Source organism: Lissotriton vulgaris, chromosome 3_1, assembly GCF_964263255.1.
Source record: "Lissotriton vulgaris chromosome 3_1, aLisVul1.2, whole genome shotgun sequence".
NCBI lineage: Eukaryota > Metazoa > Chordata > Amphibia > Caudata > Salamandridae > Lissotriton > Lissotriton vulgaris.
In genome coordinates this window covers 1,449,874,235-1,449,893,698 of record NC_141689.1, presented here as the reverse complement: position 1 = coordinate 1,449,893,698, position 19,464 = coordinate 1,449,874,235, and the positions used below count along the sequence as shown (strand labels likewise).

The 19,464-nt window shown below is 45.8% G+C and overlaps 1 protein-coding gene across 1 annotated transcript in view; it reads left to right on the top strand.

The window, feature by feature from the left end:
• Positions 1–19,464, top strand: part of PPP2CB (protein phosphatase 2 catalytic subunit beta) — a 237,294-nt gene that overhangs the window by 190,887 nt on the left and 26,943 nt on the right. Inside the window, exon 6 of the mRNA XM_086961934.1 lies at positions 11,003–11,121. Within this exon, the coding sequence (XP_086818060.1) occupies positions 11,003–11,121 (119 nt within the window). The remainder of the gene's footprint in view (positions 1–11,002; positions 11,122–19,464) is intronic.

Below are 19,464 nucleotides of genomic sequence, written 5' to 3'. Positions count from 1 at the left end.
GGGACAACCTCAAATAGGCTTATTTGCCTCCCACGAAAATGCAAAATACCCAAGCTTCGTTGCCAGATATCCACACCTACTGTCAAAAGGCAATGCGATATGGATGAATTGGTCAAACAGATTTGCGTACGCTTTTCCACCTCTACCACTCATGCCACTAGTAGTACGCAAACTACAGCAGCATTCTCTGACTCTCATCCTAGTTGCTCCAACATGGGCCAGACAACCATGGTACACCACACTGCTACAACTGTCTGTAGTACCGCACCAAAAATTGCACAGGTCTCCACACCTGTTAACACAGATCAGACACCCGGACCTAGCTCAGCTCAACCTTGCGATCTGGCTCCTGAAGTCCTAGAATTTGGATATCTAAACCTTCCTCCAGATTGCATAAATGTCATTAAAGAAGCTAGACGTCCAACCACTAGGGCATGTTACGCGGCCAAGTAGAAACGATTTGTGATATATTGTCAACAACAATATTGATCCCCTAAATGTGTCTATTCAACACATCATAGGATACTTACTGTATCTCCAAAGATGTAACTTAGCCTATACGTCTATTAGACTACATCTTGCTGCAGTAGCAGCATATCTGCAAAACAGACATCTCTCTCTGTTCAGAGTGCCTGCCATTAAAGCCTTTATGGAAGGCCTTAAAAGAATAATCCCTCCCAGAGTACCACCTTCGCCTGTGTGGAATTTAACGGGACCTCCCTTTGAACCTTCACACAGATGTGAATAAAACAATTTAACATGGAAAGTTGCTTTCCTAGTAGCTACTACTTTTCTGCGGAGAGTTAGTGAACTACAAGCACTAACCAGCCAAGAACCCTTCTTGCAAATGCATCAAAATAAGGTAGTTCTACGTACTAATCCAAAATTCCTGCCCAAAGTCATTTCTCCATTCCATCTCAATCAATCTGTGGAACTGTCAGTTTTCTTCTCGCAACCAGTCAGTAGCAGAAAGAGCTCTTCCCACATTAGATGTCAAGAGCATTGCTATACTACATAGAAAGAACTCAACCTTTTAGACAAAACAACTTTGTGTCTTTCTCACCAGCACACAAAGGTAATCCCATTTCAAAATCTGGGATAGCTAGATGGATTGTCAAATGCATACAGATTTGTTACCACAAAGCTAAACATGCGTAATCTGTTCCTCCTAAAGCCCACTCTACAAGAAAAATAGGGGCTTCAATGGCATTTTTAGGGAACATTCCCCTAGATGACATCTGCAGAGCAGCTACATGGGCTACACCGCACACATTCACAAAACACTATTGTGTAGATCTGCAAAAAAAACAAGCTGTGGGTCAGGCTGTTCTCAAAACATTATTCCAAACTACTGCAACAGATGGGGGTGGTCGCCATTAAGAGTGGGCACTGCTATACAATCTATTTACAGTGTGCAATCTGCAGCTCATATGCCTCGATCGGAAAATGCTACTTACCAGTATGCATCTTTTTCTTGGCATGTAGAGCTGCAAAGTTGCACACGCCCACCCGCCTCCCCGGCTACCCTTGTCTGTTCAAGTATTATCTTAATTAGATACCAATTACATGGGCATCCTTCCTTTTCTTGCAAAGCTCCATCACTTCCCTAATGGCGAAAAAAAAAAAAACTGGGGATGAAGCCCATGCGCAATGTGGTCCTAAGGAGGAGTCACCTATCTCGTGACTTCCAAAGAACTTTTCAGGACAACAACGAACTGCAAACGTCGGGCCCAAAACTAGGTGGCGTCTATGCACAGGGTGCAACTCTGCAGCTCTACATGCCAAGAACAGATGCATACTGGTAAGTAGCATTTTCCTTCATGTTGCCATTACCTCAGCAAGGAGGGTAAGTGAGCTTCAAGCTCGGAGTTCAAACCCCCCATTCTGGACTATTCGTACCGATAGAATAGTTCTCAGGACTAGGGCTGCTTTTCTGCCTAAGGTGGTAACTTCCTTCCATCTGGGGCAGTCCATTACCCTTCCTTCCTTCTATCCTGCCCCTCACCCTTCCATGGAGGAGGAGCGGCTTCACCACTTGGACCCTAAGAGAGTGGTGAGTTTTTACCTCGATGGGACTAAATATTATTGTGTGGATGACCAGCTCTTCGTGGGCTTTGCTGGCTGCAGGAAATGTAGAGCGGTGCACAAGCGCACCCTTTCCAGATGGACTATCTTGTGCATCCAGATATGTTACTCTTTTGCTGGTAAGGAACCTCCAGAGGGTAGAAGAGCTCACTCTACTGGAGCAAAGTCTTCAACTTCTGCTTTGTCTAGAGGTGTTCCTGTAGAGGACATTTGTAGTGCGGCAACTTGGGCCTCCCTCCACACTTTTGCAAAGCATTACTGCTTAGATTTGGAAGTGAGGAGGGACTGTCACTTTGCGTGTTCTGGTATAAAAGGGTGGACACCCTCCTCCGGGAGTGGGGACTGCTTTGGGACTCTTCACAAGGTGAGGAATCCACTGGCAGATGTATCCATCAGAAGAACAAGCTACTTTCAGTAACGCTTCTGGTGGATACAGTATCTGCCTGTGGATTCCTCACTGACCCACCCGCCTCCCCATATCCACCCTTGTATACCTATAATGATGGTGATTTATGACTTGTTTTCAATGGTAAAGATTAATTCTTTTTACATTGCTGCATTGATTTCACACTTTGTGTGTTGGTTTGAATACTGTGTACGGTGTATATTTGTCTGTCTTTCCGTATGCCTCGAAGGCACGGAAAAAAGGGCGGAACTGAGGTAGTCATGCCGACAAGGCTCTCTTATGGCTCCAGTGACTTCAGCGGAGTCAGGAGCGGAGCCGGGCTTCTGTGAAGTAGTCCTCGTCAGTGTGGAGAGCTAGAAAAAAATTCTGAATGCTGCTGGCGCAGAGGATATTTCACAAGGTGAGGAATCCACAGGCAGATACTGTATCCCCCAGAAAAAACTTTACCGAAGTTAAGTAACTTGTTCATCTCTTCCAGTCACACCCCAATATAACCTCTGTTTAGTGACCTTGGGGTCACCAAGGTCTCGTATAAAATTAGTTTACGGCCTGTGCTGTATTGCAGACGTGTGTGGACTACTCCTTAACTTGCCCACTTTTCATAACATCCAGTAGGCAGCCAGACCATTTGAGCAAAATCCCTTGGTTTAAAAACATGAAGATAGCCGTATATTCATTAGGGCTCCATGACTTCGTAACAATCAGATACATCCGTTTTTCCTTCAAAGGCTGCGATGAAAAAGATATACTGGCCACTTGTGAAGGCCAAGGAACCACACAAGGCTTCCACGGCCAAGCTGATAGTTTATGGATTTCAAGCCTATCGGAGGGTTGTAGCTATTCTAGGACGTGTTGTCTATACCACTCTATAGGAAGCTTTACTTTCAGTTTTCATAGCACCCTACCTCTGAGTGTTTACAACAGGTAGGGCTTGGAAAGGAGGCACCTACTGCCTGAAATGTGATCACCCAAGTTAGTGTTTACCATGTTTTGATTGCATGTTCAGACTATTTATCTCCTCAACATACCTGGTTTGTATCCAGCTGTATCTATCTTCACAAGACTAAAACTTTACGAAAGTCAGTCCAACTCTTTGTGGCCTGTAGTGCTCCTCTTAATGGCTATCCCCTCTCCAAACGAAGCATTGCCCACTGAATTTCTAGTTCCATTGAATACGCTCATCAGGCCGCTGGAAAGCAACTGTGCAAATTCTACTAGAGCTGTCTCTGCGTCGACAGCTTTGTTTGCCGGTGTACCTATCCAGGAGATCTGCAGGACGGAGACCCTGGAAGAGTATCCACACCTTTACCAGGCACTACTGCTTGGATTCTTCGGTTCTGTAGTAGGGGATCTCTGTGTATAGTCATAATCTAGGCAATAATCCCGCCCATGTGCGTGGACCCCGGAGCAATCAAAATAATCTCTTAAATTGTCAAAAAATGCAGAACTGCAAATACACTTAAGAGAATTTAAAGACGGATAATGCAGCCTATATCCACAAGCTACACTGTCCAGTACATCAACTAGAAATTCCACCAAAACAACCACACAAACAGCACAGCTTGCCCAGTTTCCTCAGAGAAAACTTGCCTTGCAAAAGCCTCTAGAATGACAGAGGAAGGTATGGACAGGCAAGCACCGTAGGCTGCCATTAGGTGGCTCAAATAGGATACTGTGCCTTTAAGAACTTTCCAGAACTCTCTCAGTATCCCAGAATGCACAGCAGGTCCCTTTTACTTTCAGTTCTTTTTTCCGGCTCCTGCTAGCAGGACCCTGGAGTATTGAGCTCTCCCTTTCAAGGGTTTATTGGTGCTTTTTCACTTTTTCTTGTGTGTAGTGCTTGTTTTTAAGTACTAAGCCCTTTTTCTTCACTATATTGTCAAAATGCCTGGCTTATTTGACAATTGCCCAGAGTGTGATAGAAAAAAGGCCAAATCCGACCCACATGGAGTGTGCATCGTCTGCCTCCCCTCTTCTCACCTCCCAGAGGAGTGTGAAATCTGCAAGACCCTCTCTGCCAGGACCCTGAGAGAGAGGATGAAGATCAGGCTCCAAGGCCTCGAGGAAAGACGTCAGAAGTCACAAGGTGGGTCAGGGCATGCTTCATCTGCCCATGCTGAGGCCTCTGGGGGGCTCCCCAGGGGCAGGAAGTCAAGCAAGCGTCCCCATTCTCCGCCAGCGTCGAATGCGGCGTCGAGGGGGATGACAACGGTCTGTTCCCCATCTTCCCGGGACTCTGGGGAGAAGCGGCGTCTACGTCGAAGGAGCTGAACAGACCACCATCGACAGCATCGTCGCCGACTTCGTCAACGTCATCGACGTCATGAAAAACCCCGGCGTCGGCGCTCGCCTGCCGAGGCGACACCACCGTTCGCCGTCTGCGAAGAGGAGAAAATCGGCGTCGAGGGGATCCTCGCCGTCGAGGCGTTCGCCGTCGACGTCGCGTCACCGGTTGTCGTCGCGTCACCGGTCGACGTCGCGTCACCGGTCGACGTCGCGTCACCGGTCGACGTCGCGTCACCGGTCGACGTCGCGTCACCGGTCGGCGTCTAGGAGGTTCCTCGATGTAGAGAAGGCGTTCTTTGACGCCAAGGAAGCGCAGGAGGAGTCCTGACGCTAGGAGGTCGCCGATTGGTTCGCCATCGTCGCCAAGGAAGAAGACAGTCACCGGGCTCGGTGTACTCGGTGCTGTATACGCCTACTAAACCTAGGACACCTACTCCTCCTCCTTTGCCCAAGGGTCCGCCTCCGCGGAACCCCACCCCGCCTCCTCCACCACCGTCGCCTCGTGGACCGGCTCCTCGTCAGTTACCGCCGCCTCAGCTCCCACCGCCTCATCCCTCCGTTCCTCCACCTGTGCCTCCACCCAGGACGGCCTCGTTGCCACGGTATCCAACTCCTAAGGGGACACCTCGGCCGAGGGCCCCAGCCAGGCCGACATCGCCTGCTCCTCCGAAGCCTGCAGATAGGCCGAGAAGATCGCGCTCCCGCTCCGGCCGGAGAGGGAGATCGCGCAGCCGTGGCCGGTCGTCATCTCTATCTAGACGCCACAGGAGGCGCAGATCCAGATCCCACACAGGCTCTTCCACCAGGGAGTGTTCACCGATGCTGTCGGAATCTCCAGGGACGAGGGTGTTGCCCGTGGACGATATAGTCTCCTTCCAGGAAGTACTGTTGAGGGGTGCGATTAAGCTAGGGATCACAGTGACGGTGCCAACACCTACGACGTCTGTGATCTTCGAGACACTTCACAGAAAACATTTGTCTCGACCGCTGCTACCGTTGGTACCCGGATTGGAGGAGCCCGCCAAGGAGTTGTTCCTCACTCCGGCGTTGACTAAGGTAGCCCCCTCCAGGCTCCTCAAGAAATACCGGGCTCCGGAATCTGACCCGGCTTTCCGTCGGATGCACCCAACACCAGACTCCGTTATTGTGACAGCAGCTAAGAAGCAGCATGCCACCACTCCTTCTTCGACAGTGCCGCCTGATAAGGACAGCCGGTGGCTGGATTCGGTGGGCAGAAAGGTCTGTGGGACGGCATCTACCACCATGAAGGCTGCAAGTGCCAGGGCCCCGCTGGGGCGATATGATCGTGCCCTGTGGGAGTCCCTCCAGAAGTACGCAGAGCTCCTCCCTCGTGACAAGAAAAAGGACTTTCTGGAGAAATTAAACGAGGGGATGATGGTGTCTTACCAGATAATCAGCGCGGCAGCTGATGTATCTCTTCTGGCGGCGCACGGATACTGCCACGGCATCAATCAGCGGCGCCACACTTGGCTTCGCCTAACATCACTCAAACCGGAGGCGCAACAGCGGGTGGCCAACCTGCCTTTCTCGGGGGAAACCCTATTCGGCAAACATGCAGACGATGAAATGGCCCGTATGAAAGCAGAAGCCGAAACACTGACGGCTGTCTGGTTAGAGAAGCCTGAAAAGAAGAATTACCTCCCGTTCTGGAGATGGTTCGGAAACTCGGGCGGGGGCAGACTTCCGGACAGCAGCAGCAACCACAACAGCAGCAATTCCGGAAGCGATTCCAGAAGCGCCAGAGAGGCAGAGGAAACCAACAGTCCGCAACAGCGACCAAAGGCCCGGCCGGGTCTAGGCCCTGAGCGTCTACTTCCCCCCCACATCCATTACCCACTCCGGTGGGGGGGAAGCGTTCAATTTTTTCTGGCAGAGTGTAGAAAAATTACTCGGGACAAGTGGGTGCTGAATATTGTTTGCAATGGATACAGTCTTCGATTCACCAGCCCGCCTCCAGCTATTCCGCCGGTGAGCTCGCAGTTTCAGCTGCAAGAGCTCCAGGCAGAGGCCGACATCCTATTAAGGAAAAGGGCGATAGAAGACGTACCTCGGCCTCAAAGGGGAAGAGGTCTGTACTCCAGGTTCTTTCTTGTCCGCAAGAAGGACAAGAACGAGTTCAGGCCAATTCTGGACTTGCGGCAAACAAGTCTATTCGCAGAGAGATTTTGCATGCTGTCGCAGCAGATTTACCCTCAGCTGCAGCAGGGAGACTGGCTTTGTGCTATAGACCTACAGGATGCGTACTTCCATGTGCCCATTGCACAGAAACACAGGAAGTTCCTGCGATTCCAAGTCGGCGCCAATCATTATCAATACACAGTACTACTATTCGGGCTGAAGTCTGCGCCCAGGACGTTCTCGAAGTGCATGGCAGTGGTAGTGGCACACCTGCGGAAGAACAAGGTGTTTGTCTACCTGTACCTGGACGACTGGTTGATCAAGGCCTCCTTCTCGGAAGCTCAAGCACACTTCCAGAAGACGTGCGTTCTATTGAACAAGCTGGGTTTGCACATCAACATGCCCAAGTCTGTCCCGACTCCGGTCCAATGCATACAGTACTTGGGAGCCTCCATCAATACTCTGTCAGCAAGCGTGTCTTCTTCGGAGGAGCGACGGTTATCACTCCTTCGGAAGGCTCAGGCTCTTATGACCGCTCAATCTACAACAGTGAGGACGGTGTCTTCTCTACTGGGGTCGATGGCCTCTTATATCTTGCTCACGCACGGCTGCACATAAGACCACTGCAGGAGTGCTTGGAGGATCAGTGGGATCAGAGGACTGGTTCTTGGGACGACACGATAAGACTGTCTCTGCATGCTCTTCAGTCTCTGAAGTGGTGGTGTTCAGCGGAGAATCTCCTCAGAGGGGTCCCCTTCCACAAGGGCATTCCCGCACAGACGATCGTGACGGATGCGTCTCTCCACGGCTGGGGAGTGCACTCCGGAGACTTACAGATTCAAGGGACGTGGTCTCCGTCAGAGTCCACGTATCACATCAACTTCCTGGAACTCAGAGCTGTTCACTTGGGACTGAAGGCCTTTCATCCGTCCTTTCAGACCAACTCTCTGCTTGTACAGACGGCAATATGACCACAATGTATTACCTCAACAAGCAGGGTGGCTCTAGATCGCGCACTCAGTCGCAGCAGGAATGACGATAACGGCTACCCATCTGCCAGGTGTGCAGAATGTTCAGGCGGACGCACTGAGCAGACTGATTCAGGAAAACCACGAATGGGTCATAAACGACGAAGTGCTAGGAGAAGTCTTCGCAGGGTGGGGGACTCCAGACGTAGATCTGTTCGCCACTGCCGAAAACAGCTAATGCCGAGACTTCGCCTCCAGGTACTACCAACAGGGGACGTTTGGGAATGCCCTATGGATCGACTATTCAAACAGCTTTCTGTACGCTTTTCCGCCCATTCCCCTGATTCCAGCGGTGCTCATCAAGCTGTCCCGGGCGCGGATGATATTGATCGCCCCGGAATGGCCCAGACAGTGGTGGTTCACGGACCTGCTTCACTGGTGTCTCCTTCCTCACATATGGTTGCCGTGCAGGCCGGATCTTCTCACGAAGATCGGGGGACAGATGGTGCACCCGAACCTCTTGTCTTTGAGTTTGGTGGCATGGCTCCTGAGATAGTGCAATATGGCCATTTGAATCTGCCCGAAGATTGTATGGACATACTGAAGGAGTCTAAGAGACCTTCCACTAGGACTTCTTATGCTTACAAGTGGAAGAGATTCTGCATCTGGTGCAAGTCCAAGAACTATGACCCTACGACGTGTAAGGAGGATGTCATCCTTCCTTAACTTCTACATTTGGCGCAGTCTGGCCTTAATTTTCATTCCATTAAGGTTCATCTCGCTGCATTGACTGCCTACAGGAAGTGCCCTTCACTGACTTCCTTCTTCCGGATCCCTGTGATCAAAGATTTTTTGGAATGCTTGAAGAAAGTATTCCCTCCTGTCCGGCTTCCTTCGCCTTCATGGGAATTGAATGTGGTGCTGTCCAGATTGATGAAGGAGCCTTTTGAACCTATTCATAAGGTTTCGTTGCAGCACCTGTCATGGAAGGCGGTGTTCCTCGTGGCCATTACATCGGCCTGCAGGGTGAGTGAAATTCAGGCGTTGTGTTGCCAAGAACCTTATACTGTATTTCATGCTGCTAAGGTTGTTATGCGTACTCCCCCTAAATTTCTTCCCAAGGTTATTTCTGATGTTCATGTCAACCAGACCATAACTTTGCCTACGTTTTTTCAGAATCCTTCGTCTCCAGCGGAAAGGTCTTTACATTCCCTGGATGTTAGGAGGGTGCTGAAGTTTTATCTGGATAAAGCCAAAGATATTCGTAGGTCAGACCAATTGTTTATCAATTATGGATCAGTCGGGACCGGTCTTGCTACCTCCAAACATTTCTAGGTGGATTGTGTCCTGTATACAATTGTTACCAAAAAGCTAATAAGACCATAGGAGGTAAACCTTAAGGCTCTTTCCACCAGGGGCAAAGCTGCCACGATTACTTTGCTACGTAATGTTCCTATTGCAGAAATCTGCAAGGCGGCCACTTGGAAGTCGGTCCATACCTTTGCTAAGCATTACTGTCTGGACACGGATGCCAGGACAGACGCTCAGGTTGGGCAGGCTTCGCTGCGAAATCTGTTCGCACAGTAGTGGTGTTATGTCTTGATTCTCCACCGCCGTTTTGGTGTGGGGATGGGCTTGCCATTCTATTCACTAGATTATGGCTATACACAGAGATCCCCTACTAGAGAAGGAGTAGTTTCTGTCCTGTAACTCCAGTTCTGTAGTAGGGGTATCTGTTCTAGTCATAAGCGCCCGCCCTCCTCCCCGGTGGAGAAAGATATTCATGTAAGGAATGCTACAGGTCTGGCGTGTTACGCCTTCAAAAAGAACTGAAAGTAAAAGGGACCTTGCTGTGCATTCTGGGATACTGAGAGAGTTCTGGAAAGTTTTCTTAAAGGCACAGTATCCTATTTGAGCCACATAATGGCAGCCTATGGGGCTTGTCTGTCCATACCTTCCTCTCTATCATTCCAGAGGCTTTTGCTGGTAGAGGCAAGTTTTCTCTGTGAGGAAACTGGGCAAGCTGTGCCGTTTGTGTGGTTGTTTTGGTGGAATTTCTAGTTGAAGTACTGGACAGTGTAGCCTGTGGATACAGGCTGCATTATCTGTCTTTAAATTCTCTCTAAAGTGTCTTTGCAGTTCTGCATTTTTTGACAATTTAAGAGATTATTTTTGATTGCTCCTGGGTCGACGGACATGGGCGGGACTATTTCCTAGATTATGACTATAACAGAGATACCCCTACTACAGAACTGGAGTTACAGGACCAAAACTACTCCTTCACAGTGACACTGTAGTGTGCCAGGTGGTACTGAGGAACCTGTTTCTATGACTGAGCTTTCTTTTTCACCCCTCCTTCATTTACTTTCTAGGAACCTCGCACATTCCTCCTTTATTTTTCTTACTATACTCTTTTTTTCATCCCCACTAGATGGGTATTTTGTCTTGCAGTCATATGTATTTTTGTGTGTGTGTGTATATATATATATATATATATGTGTATGTATATAATTTTGGGTATATTTGGATGTCAATTGTTAAATGCTTTGTTTAGGCATGAATTTTAGAATGACAAATTTGCTTTTCTCTTACTTTCCGTGGTGTATATTTTGATCTAAGACAGTTATAACAAAAATGTGCTCGTAACTGCTAGCTACTCTGATTGAAGCATGTGACTCCATGAAAGTTGTTATAGTTTATGCTAACTTTGCATTACTGTTTTGATATACCGGGGACTCCCATCTCGATGACTGGGAATGATTTAAGCATGTGAATCTATGAAAGATTCCAATACTGGAGAACTATAGTTAAAGGTAAGCAACTTATTTTCTTTTATGACTTCAGTTAGGATACCTACAATGTAGAACTAGTAATACAAGTAAATGACTTTTCTTTCTTTCCATTTGGAAGAGAGAAACTGCCCTAACAAATGAGTAATTCTCCACCTAAGACTTTACTTGTAATGGCTCATTTGTGAGTATGCTCCTTAAGTTTGAATGTGTCTATTTCCTGCTTTTACTAATTGCCATACATTCAATTGTTACAGTGTTTGTTCAAGTTTCAAAATCTGGCTTTAAAAATATTTCGATTTTACAAGATGTTTGTAATCTCTTTCCAGGGTTACAATTGGTGCCATGACCGAAATGTGGTAACAATTTTTAGTGCGCCCAATTACTGTTACCGCTGTGGGAACCAGGCTGCCATCATGGAACTTGATGACACTTTAAAATATTCCTTGTAAGTAACTATTGTTTTATGTATTTTGTTTGATATCTGTTTCATATGACATATGATAAGACTGTCTGTTCTCAGTTGATTTATAGGGCATTATTTTGTCATCCTTGTTGGGAGCTTGAAAAGCTAATGACTGGTGTGTAAGCTAAAAGTGATCGCACTTGATTATGTAGCTGTCTTAACGGACTTTGCATGTTACATCTACTTGATCTGTATATCGCTCCTAAATGAAGTGCATGTATTTATCATGTGTATTTATTTTTAGGGGTGCCTGGGCCTTTAACCGAAAATTCTAGTGCAATGACACAAATTGTGATTGCCACGCTAATGCCTTGGTGCGGCTGAAGCCATTTGAGATTTTGTTGCCTTTGTTGCATCCCCAAAATATTTCTGGTCTGTAGTATGGTGTTAGAACAATGGGGAACGTTGACATTTCAAACTACAATGAACACGAGAATAAGTTTCAAAAGTTGGATGATGTGTTCTCAACACAAGATCTTTTATAGATTTGCATACTTGTATTTTTCCTCTGTGTCCAGGTGGGAACCCTTGGTAGTTATACCATAGCAGTTTTTCAGTACAGCAATTCACTTTGATAACAAACCAACAAATATTCATTGACCACCATTAGCCTATCCACCTTGCTATCTTACCCAAACTCTGGCCAGATAAGTGGAGAGGCTCAGTATTTCAATCTTCTGAAGCTCCACCTGCCATATTTTCTACTGCTCGATATCAGGCAGCTGTCCTTATTGGGACCTTTTTGATCCAATCATTTCAGAGATTTTTTTGCTACAGAAAGCAGGGACTACTTTCTCCTTAGTCTGTGAATTGGATTCAATTTTTTTTACTGGAACCAAGGCTGAATCCTCGTCTTGGATACCTGTTCCTCCCTAGTAATTGATTTTCAGGTTTTGCTACATGGAGACAACCTTAAAGGATCTATCTATTCTATTCCTTCAGTTTTGCTCCTCTGGATAAGTTAAACTGTAAAGGCTGACACTTGCAACACTCTACGACACCATTGTCACTTCTGCTTAGTGCAGCAGAGACTTCACCTGAGGTGGTATGAGTTTTCTTTTTTTGCTATGGAGAACCTAAATATTCTCTCGTGGAACATTCCAGGCCTCAATTCTAAAGAAAATACTCAAGACTGGTCCTCTTTTGTGAAACAGTTTGTCACAATATTCCAGGAAATTTGGTAAGATTCAAACTTTTTACTAGACAGTTAAATTTCCTTCCTTTTCCATCCCTGTGACTGTCTTCATCTACAAGGGCGAAAGTTGTATCGTTGATTTTTGTCACTGAACTGTATGCTCTTTTTATACAGTAATTCTCTAGTATTCTTTTTTTTTGTTTGTTTTTTTTTTTTGTTATATTGCACAATTTTAGAAACTATTCTTTATTGGTTGTGATTTTTTAACACATTTGGCTAGTAGTATTTCACAGTCATCGGTTTTAGAGAATTGTAGTGGAAATTTTACACTTTACTTCATGTTGATTACAGTGGATTTTAGTATGCACTTGTGTCGCAAAGCCTGTCATTTTAATGTATCTCTTCTACACAATCTATTTGAAGGTACATTCATCCATTATTGCACTTGATCTGCAGGGTGACTCTCTCAATAATGTTACTGGACTTTGTTAATAAACATTTGTGAATTTACTCCGGGTGTTCTATTAGCACCTACTTTTTTTAAGGTAAAGGTTGTACAATTACCAGTGATTGCATATTTCCCTGTCTGAAGGGGTGAGTAGTGTTGCTAACATCGTTCTTGTTTCTCATGACCCTTCGGTTTCTTAGTCCTTTTGTATTTCTATTGCTTGGCTTAATTGGAAAGGTAGCTGTACTTCCTCCTCTCCTTATGCTCCGAGAACAAACATTTAAGTTCTTTGAATCGGATGGGAATTAGTGATTCCTATTTCTGTGCTACATGAGTTGCTATTGAGTTGCAACAGTACAATTTTTATTTTCTGAATGTTGAAGGGGATTTTAACCACCATCTTATTTTGGTCTGGTCACAGCTTGTGTTTTATAGCTGCTAACTGCAACAGTAACAATTTTCCAGCTTTAAGTTTTTCATATATTCACATCCGTTAATCATTCCTTGTTGTCAAGCTGATAATCCCCGATAATTTTAAATTGCTGTAAACTGTTAGAATGGCTGTAGACCTAAACAGCATTCTTTTAGTAGCATGTCCACCTTATTTGAAGCAACTTGAACATCTGCCACTTTGGAAGTGCCAGCTCTGCTGCTCCCCTAGAGGCTACTATAGCTCAGATTTTTACTGCATTTCTAGTGAGAGGAAGTCTCCCAGTGAGACCTTTCATCTGTCTCCATGGCTGACTGAGGGAAATAGCTCTTCAAATCCTATTCTACTGGTGGTCAAAGAGTTTCTATTGACCTACTTGAGCAATGTATTTAATGCCTTTGTCCAGCACTCAATCCTTCTTGCTTTCACATTTGTAGAATCTTTCCATTAAAAACCCTAAAGGACAAAATTAGGATGTTGGCATTCTGTGTTTAAGAAAAAAATTACCCTCCTAAAGGGAATGCTCCCTGTTCTGTGTATAATTCTGTGAAAAGTGCACCACCAAGCACTTTCATGAACGTGGCACAAAAAAAAGAGGACTCTAGTGGTTATGATGTCTCGAAGTGTCCTTATTTTCTTGTTTAACTTAATCAGCTTGCGGTTTGAGAGTAGATGTAGGTGGAGCTCCTGTATTACATAGACCATGATCCCACAATGCCCATGCTCACCATGTTAGATTCTTATTTTCCAGCTGTTTCATACAGAGGTGCATCTTAGAGCTACTGACCTTTTTTGTCTGAGGTTTTCTAAATTCTCAAGGAACAATGGAAAGCAGTCGAAAGAGGCTGGCACACAATCCAATCCTGCACAAAGAGTTCCAAGAACTACTGACAAAAAACGCTAAAGAGAAGGGGCTGTGAGGAAAGTAACACAGGTGTACTTGGTTTGCTTCTTGTACTAAGACAAGATCTGCTCATGCAGCCTATCCTAGACCTGCGCTTTGAAAATATACATAAAGATTCAAAAATTCCAAATGGGATTGCAGGATATAATACCTCTCCTAGACAAAGGTGACGCCCTAACATCAGTAGACCTGAAAGATTATTACTTTCACGTATCCATTTAAGTAGCACAAAAAAGTACCTACGATTTGTAATGGATGCAGAACATTACCAATCCAAAGCTTCAGTTCGGAATAAAGTCTGCACCAAAGGTCTTCACCAAGACGCTGGCAGTTGTAGCCGCACACCTCAAAGCACGGCATACATGTCTACTTGGACAACTGGCTTGTCAACCCAAACACTTCCGAGCTTTGCCAGGGAATATGCTCATGGGTAGACCCTTAAAGACTCCATTACCACAGGCCCATCTTCAGATAAGCTTCAGTGGAAGGTTTGGGAGCACACTTGGACACTTGAAAGATTAGATGACTATAATCAGAACTTTAACACATCAGTTTTCTAGCACTAAATTGAATCTTCCTAGCGCCGAAGGCCTTCCAGAGCCAGGTCAGCAGTGAGTCTGCAAATACGAACAGACAGCAGCTGTGTTCTTCGTCAATAAATGAGGGAACCATATCATACCCACTATCGCAATTGGCCCAGAACATTTGAAAGCGGGCCATAATTGAGAGCAGATAAAGCCATGTCATAGGGATGGAGAATCTTCATGCAGGCTGTTTAAGCAGACAAGCAAGGTGCACACACGAATGGGATGTAACCGTTTATAGCAGACACTTTTGCAGCATGATTTTTTTTCTCCTGAATGTACATGCTGTGCATTCCCTTTTTTCTTTTTTTGAGGGGGTGGAAGGGGCGGTGGGCAATGTACCACCATTTGGTGGTTTTGGTCCTTTCCCTAAAATACACCTGCCATGGAAGCCTGCTTGTTTGGCTGTTCTCTTGAGATATTTATTCTGCTGTTTGTTCTAGAAGCAGAGCAAAGAGACACAAGATTTTTCGAAGGACAGCAAATCCTCATCTACCAATACTTGCATGACTGCCTGGTAAAAGCAGGGTTCTTCGCACAATGTCAAAGGAATTTGAAGCCCTCATGCGAACACTACACCATTTGGTTTTCTCCGTAAACAATGACAGATCTAAGCCAACAACATGGAGACAAGATTTACCTGGGAGCAACACTGAATTAAATAAAAGCCAGGGCTTTTCCGATGGACAACAGAACACTAGCTGGCCTAACGAGTTTCCCCATACGAGACAGGACAGTTTCTGACTTTAAGGACTTATAGGAAGGACGCTGGGGATGGCAACATCCTGCATCCTCCCTAATACTACATGCACGGCTACACATGAGACCCCTTCCGGAGTGATTACACAATTAATGAATTTTTCACCAAGTATTCTGGAAAATAGAAGCCGAAAATACACCTCAGACACCTAAGTCTCCAAAGGCATAACACAGGTGTCCACTGAAAAAAAATAACTAACCCCAACAAGTCTGCCACGAGGTTAGAGAATGAAGGTAAGGGGTGAAGCACACCACCTTTAGATTTCGCCTGAAGTGTCACCACAAGTAAGCCCAAAAGGACAGTCTTGAGGTCTGCAACCTCTGCCTGCAGAAGCATCACAACACCGAAGGCTGCAGTGCATGCATGGAATTCCTTCCCATGAATTGAAAAGCAAGAGAAAAACAGGGGGGGGGGGGCATTTTACACAATATCCAATCAAGCCTCCCTGAGGGACCTGGGCCTCAAGTGAAGAGGAGAACCTCAAACAGAGCTAGCACAAGGAGAAGACTCTTGTGCCAAAATGGCCTTCGAGGCATAGGCGAGACCGAATAAGTAGTCTGAGGACATAACCCAGAGACGCAGTTGCATCGAACAGACTGTCCGAGTTCTCCAAAACCAATGGTGACTAAGGGAAAGGAGCTCGAAAAGAGCACCTTGGCCAAAGAAAAAAGACACTGTTGGTAGACGTCCCTCTGAACTAGCCTTGTTGCTGAAGAGCAATCGGAAGCACGTTAGAGAGTAAGAGCCTCAAGAGAAAAGGGCACCAAGACTGAAAAGGAAACAATCTACTTAAAATGAAAGAGAATCTGACTCCAAGCTCAGATGGAGGCCATCATGAAAAGAAAAAGGAACTTCGGATAATCACTCAAGGGTTGTCGCATTCCTCTGAAGGCACACATGGATAAGAAAACTGAGCGAAGGGGTGGACCTGGAAAACCTCACAATACCAGAACCAGGAGAGGAAGAGGATGAGGATGAACTCCTCTATAAGGAGGAGCAAGGTCAGTTCAACCAAGGTTTCCTGCAAGACCCTGAGGAGGAAGAATGTCAGGACAGAGGCAGACTCTACTGAAGGAGAAGACACCTACCCCTCCAGAGCATCTCCACCAGGTACATTGCCATGTACAATGCAATGTTCAAGAAGTTGGTTGACACGTGTGGAGTTCACCTGGAAGAAGAGCAGGCAGAGTCCTGTTACTTTCTGGAAACATTGCTACTGAGACAGAGGATATAAAAATAAGTTCCTACCATTACTACCTGGTCTTCAAGGTACCGGCCTCTGAAAAGGCTGTCACGCCACGAGTGGGAAAGTGGAAGTGCTCGTAAAAGGACAACCTTACATCAGTGATAACAGAAGTGTTAACTTAATCATTGTCTTAACAGCATACATGAGGGCTAACTATCAACCACAGGTTCTGCACCGACCGAGTACAGGGATAGAGATGGTGGGTTGCAAGATCAGAGATCAGCAACACAGTGGCGCATCACTAATTGTAATGCTCTCCTAAACGGTTTCCAAGACCAGCAGTGGGAGGAAATGGAGAGCACATGCATCACCTGCCACAGCAATACCAGGCAAGGACAAAGACCTTCACTCTAGAGGGCAAGAGGACAGCAAACACCTTCTAAAATCAGAATTTGACCCTGCTGACACATCGAGCAGATAGCTATGCTAAGGCTCAACACTGCAAAGACATGCTTGGCTGAGGATATATGGATTCAAACAGGAGGTTCAAGCAGTAATACTGAATATGCACCTCAGACGTCAACCTCTTTGGACCGGCAGTTGACAAGGCCCTGCAGAACATTAAAAAAGAAAGCTATACAGCTTGTGCCATGTATGCACTGCAGTTCAGAGGGGGCTAGGCACAGTAAAGTAGACCAATCGGTTGGGTGGTTACACAACCATCTGCCTCACACCCTCCTGCCGATTCTGGATCTGTACACTCTAAACAAATTCATAAAGCCACAAATTCAAAGTGGTAAAGCTGCAGGAAGTCATACCATCTGCATGTTCCAATGAGGTCAAAACACCGGACATTCCTGCGGAAAGAATTACCAATTCACAATGCTTGCCCCATGAGAGAAAATCAGCACAGTGTTCCGAAAGTGCCTAGCAGTGGTTGCAGCACAAGACAAATCTCCGGCTGGCTTTTAAAAGCAGTGTCCTTTGCACAATGTCAAAGGAATATAAAGACTCATGCGAACACTACACAACTTGAGGTTCCACATAAACAAGGAAAGATCAGAACCAATACTTCAGAAACAAAATATTTTCCTGGGAGTGACTCAGAAGTCATTAGTAGTCAGGGCTTTTCCCATAGGGAAGAGAATTGTGGCTCTGGCACAGCATAGTCACATATGTTAGATGGGCGGTTGCTGACTGAGGACTGTAGGAAGGACAATGGTGGATTATGGTATCCTGCATCACCCGAATACTACACGCATGTCTTCATGAGAGTCCTTCAGGAGTGGCTATGAGTGCAATGGCCATTGGTCACCAGTAGTTTGGATGATCTAGTGGTTGTAACCACAAATGAACAGAAGATGGAGTGGTGGAACACAAAGTACATCACATTAGGCAGACCTTTAAAGAACCCTACCCTCTCGGTGGCTATTACAGTGGACACCTCATACACCGGGTGAGGAGTTCATGGGAGGAAATGAACATCCGACTTCTGGACCCTATAGGAATCCATGAAACACATGGTCTTGAAACTCAAGACAGTCTTACTGGCACTGAAGGCATTCCAAGGGACAGGTAGTCCAGACCCAAATGTAAAGCACAACAGTGTTGTACCTCAGCAAAAGATGAAACAAAATCACACCAATTGTCTTGCCAGGCATATGGAGGTGGGCCATCCAGAGGAGGATACCACCTAGCGCCATACACATCCCCAGTGAGCAGAACACAAAAGCAGACGGGTTGTTCGGGTAGTAGAATCCCTCACATGGATGGGAACTGAAACCTAATATTGTCTGACATCTTCAAAGGGCGGGGGAACACCTCAGCTAGACCGGTTTGCACGAAGGACAAACACAAAATGCCAAAGCTTTATTTTCTGTGTGACCGCACAAGGTGTCGAAGAGGAATGCCCTGTCAAAAGACTGGTGAGGGAGATTTGCCTATGCTTTTCCACCACCAATACCAATGGCCCTGAGCAGATAGACGCAAGAAGGCACACTTGATCCTTGTACTAATCACCCCAAAATGGGCAAGACAGACTTGATCACAACTGGTAAAAATGGCTCCGACTAAAGTAATAAAATTGCCTCTCCCCAAGATCCTCTGACCATGACAGAAGGCCAAGTGTACCAGCAGCCGTAAGCCTAGCGACGTGGTTCGCTGAAGACCTGGAAAACGTAGGAAAACAAAACTGCTCAACCAATGGACACAGGAAACCACTGGAAATCTACCTCACCCAGCTCCTGGACGAGGGACTGTTTAATTCTACTCTATGGGACACCTCGCTGTAGGAAGCTGGCTCTCTATACTTTACCAAAATGAGGGATAGTGTACAGAGTCCAGTAGAACCACAAAGTTAGGCAGAGGTAACAGTGGATATCACCTTATACTCTATTTGTGGGCGAGCAGTAAGGCTTTATCAGAGGGTAGTGTTAAGCATTTATTGTACACACCCAAGCAAGAAATGTCTCACACTCCAAGACTGAGCACAGACCAATTTGTTTGTATAAAAATAATTTTTAGTTGTATTTATTTTCTAAAACCAAGCATGCCTGGCACAGTTAAGTGTAAACTGTACTTTTTAAGGCAGGTTAAACAATACAAGCAATTTGAATGAAAATAACTTTGTTACGGGTTTGTAAATACTTTCAATACTTTGGAAATTAGAGTTGGATTACTTTTGATTACTTTACAGATTACTTTTTCTATTCAGTGTGATATGCCCAGATGTCACACTGGGACATTTCATAGAGAAAAGGTAAGTAAAGCAGTTTTTTGATATTTGCAGTTTGTCAAGTTCTAATACAAAACAACTCCACACAATAATTTTCACAAGAAACCAGTCTATGTGGTCCTATGGAGGTTATCAGTTTCAAGG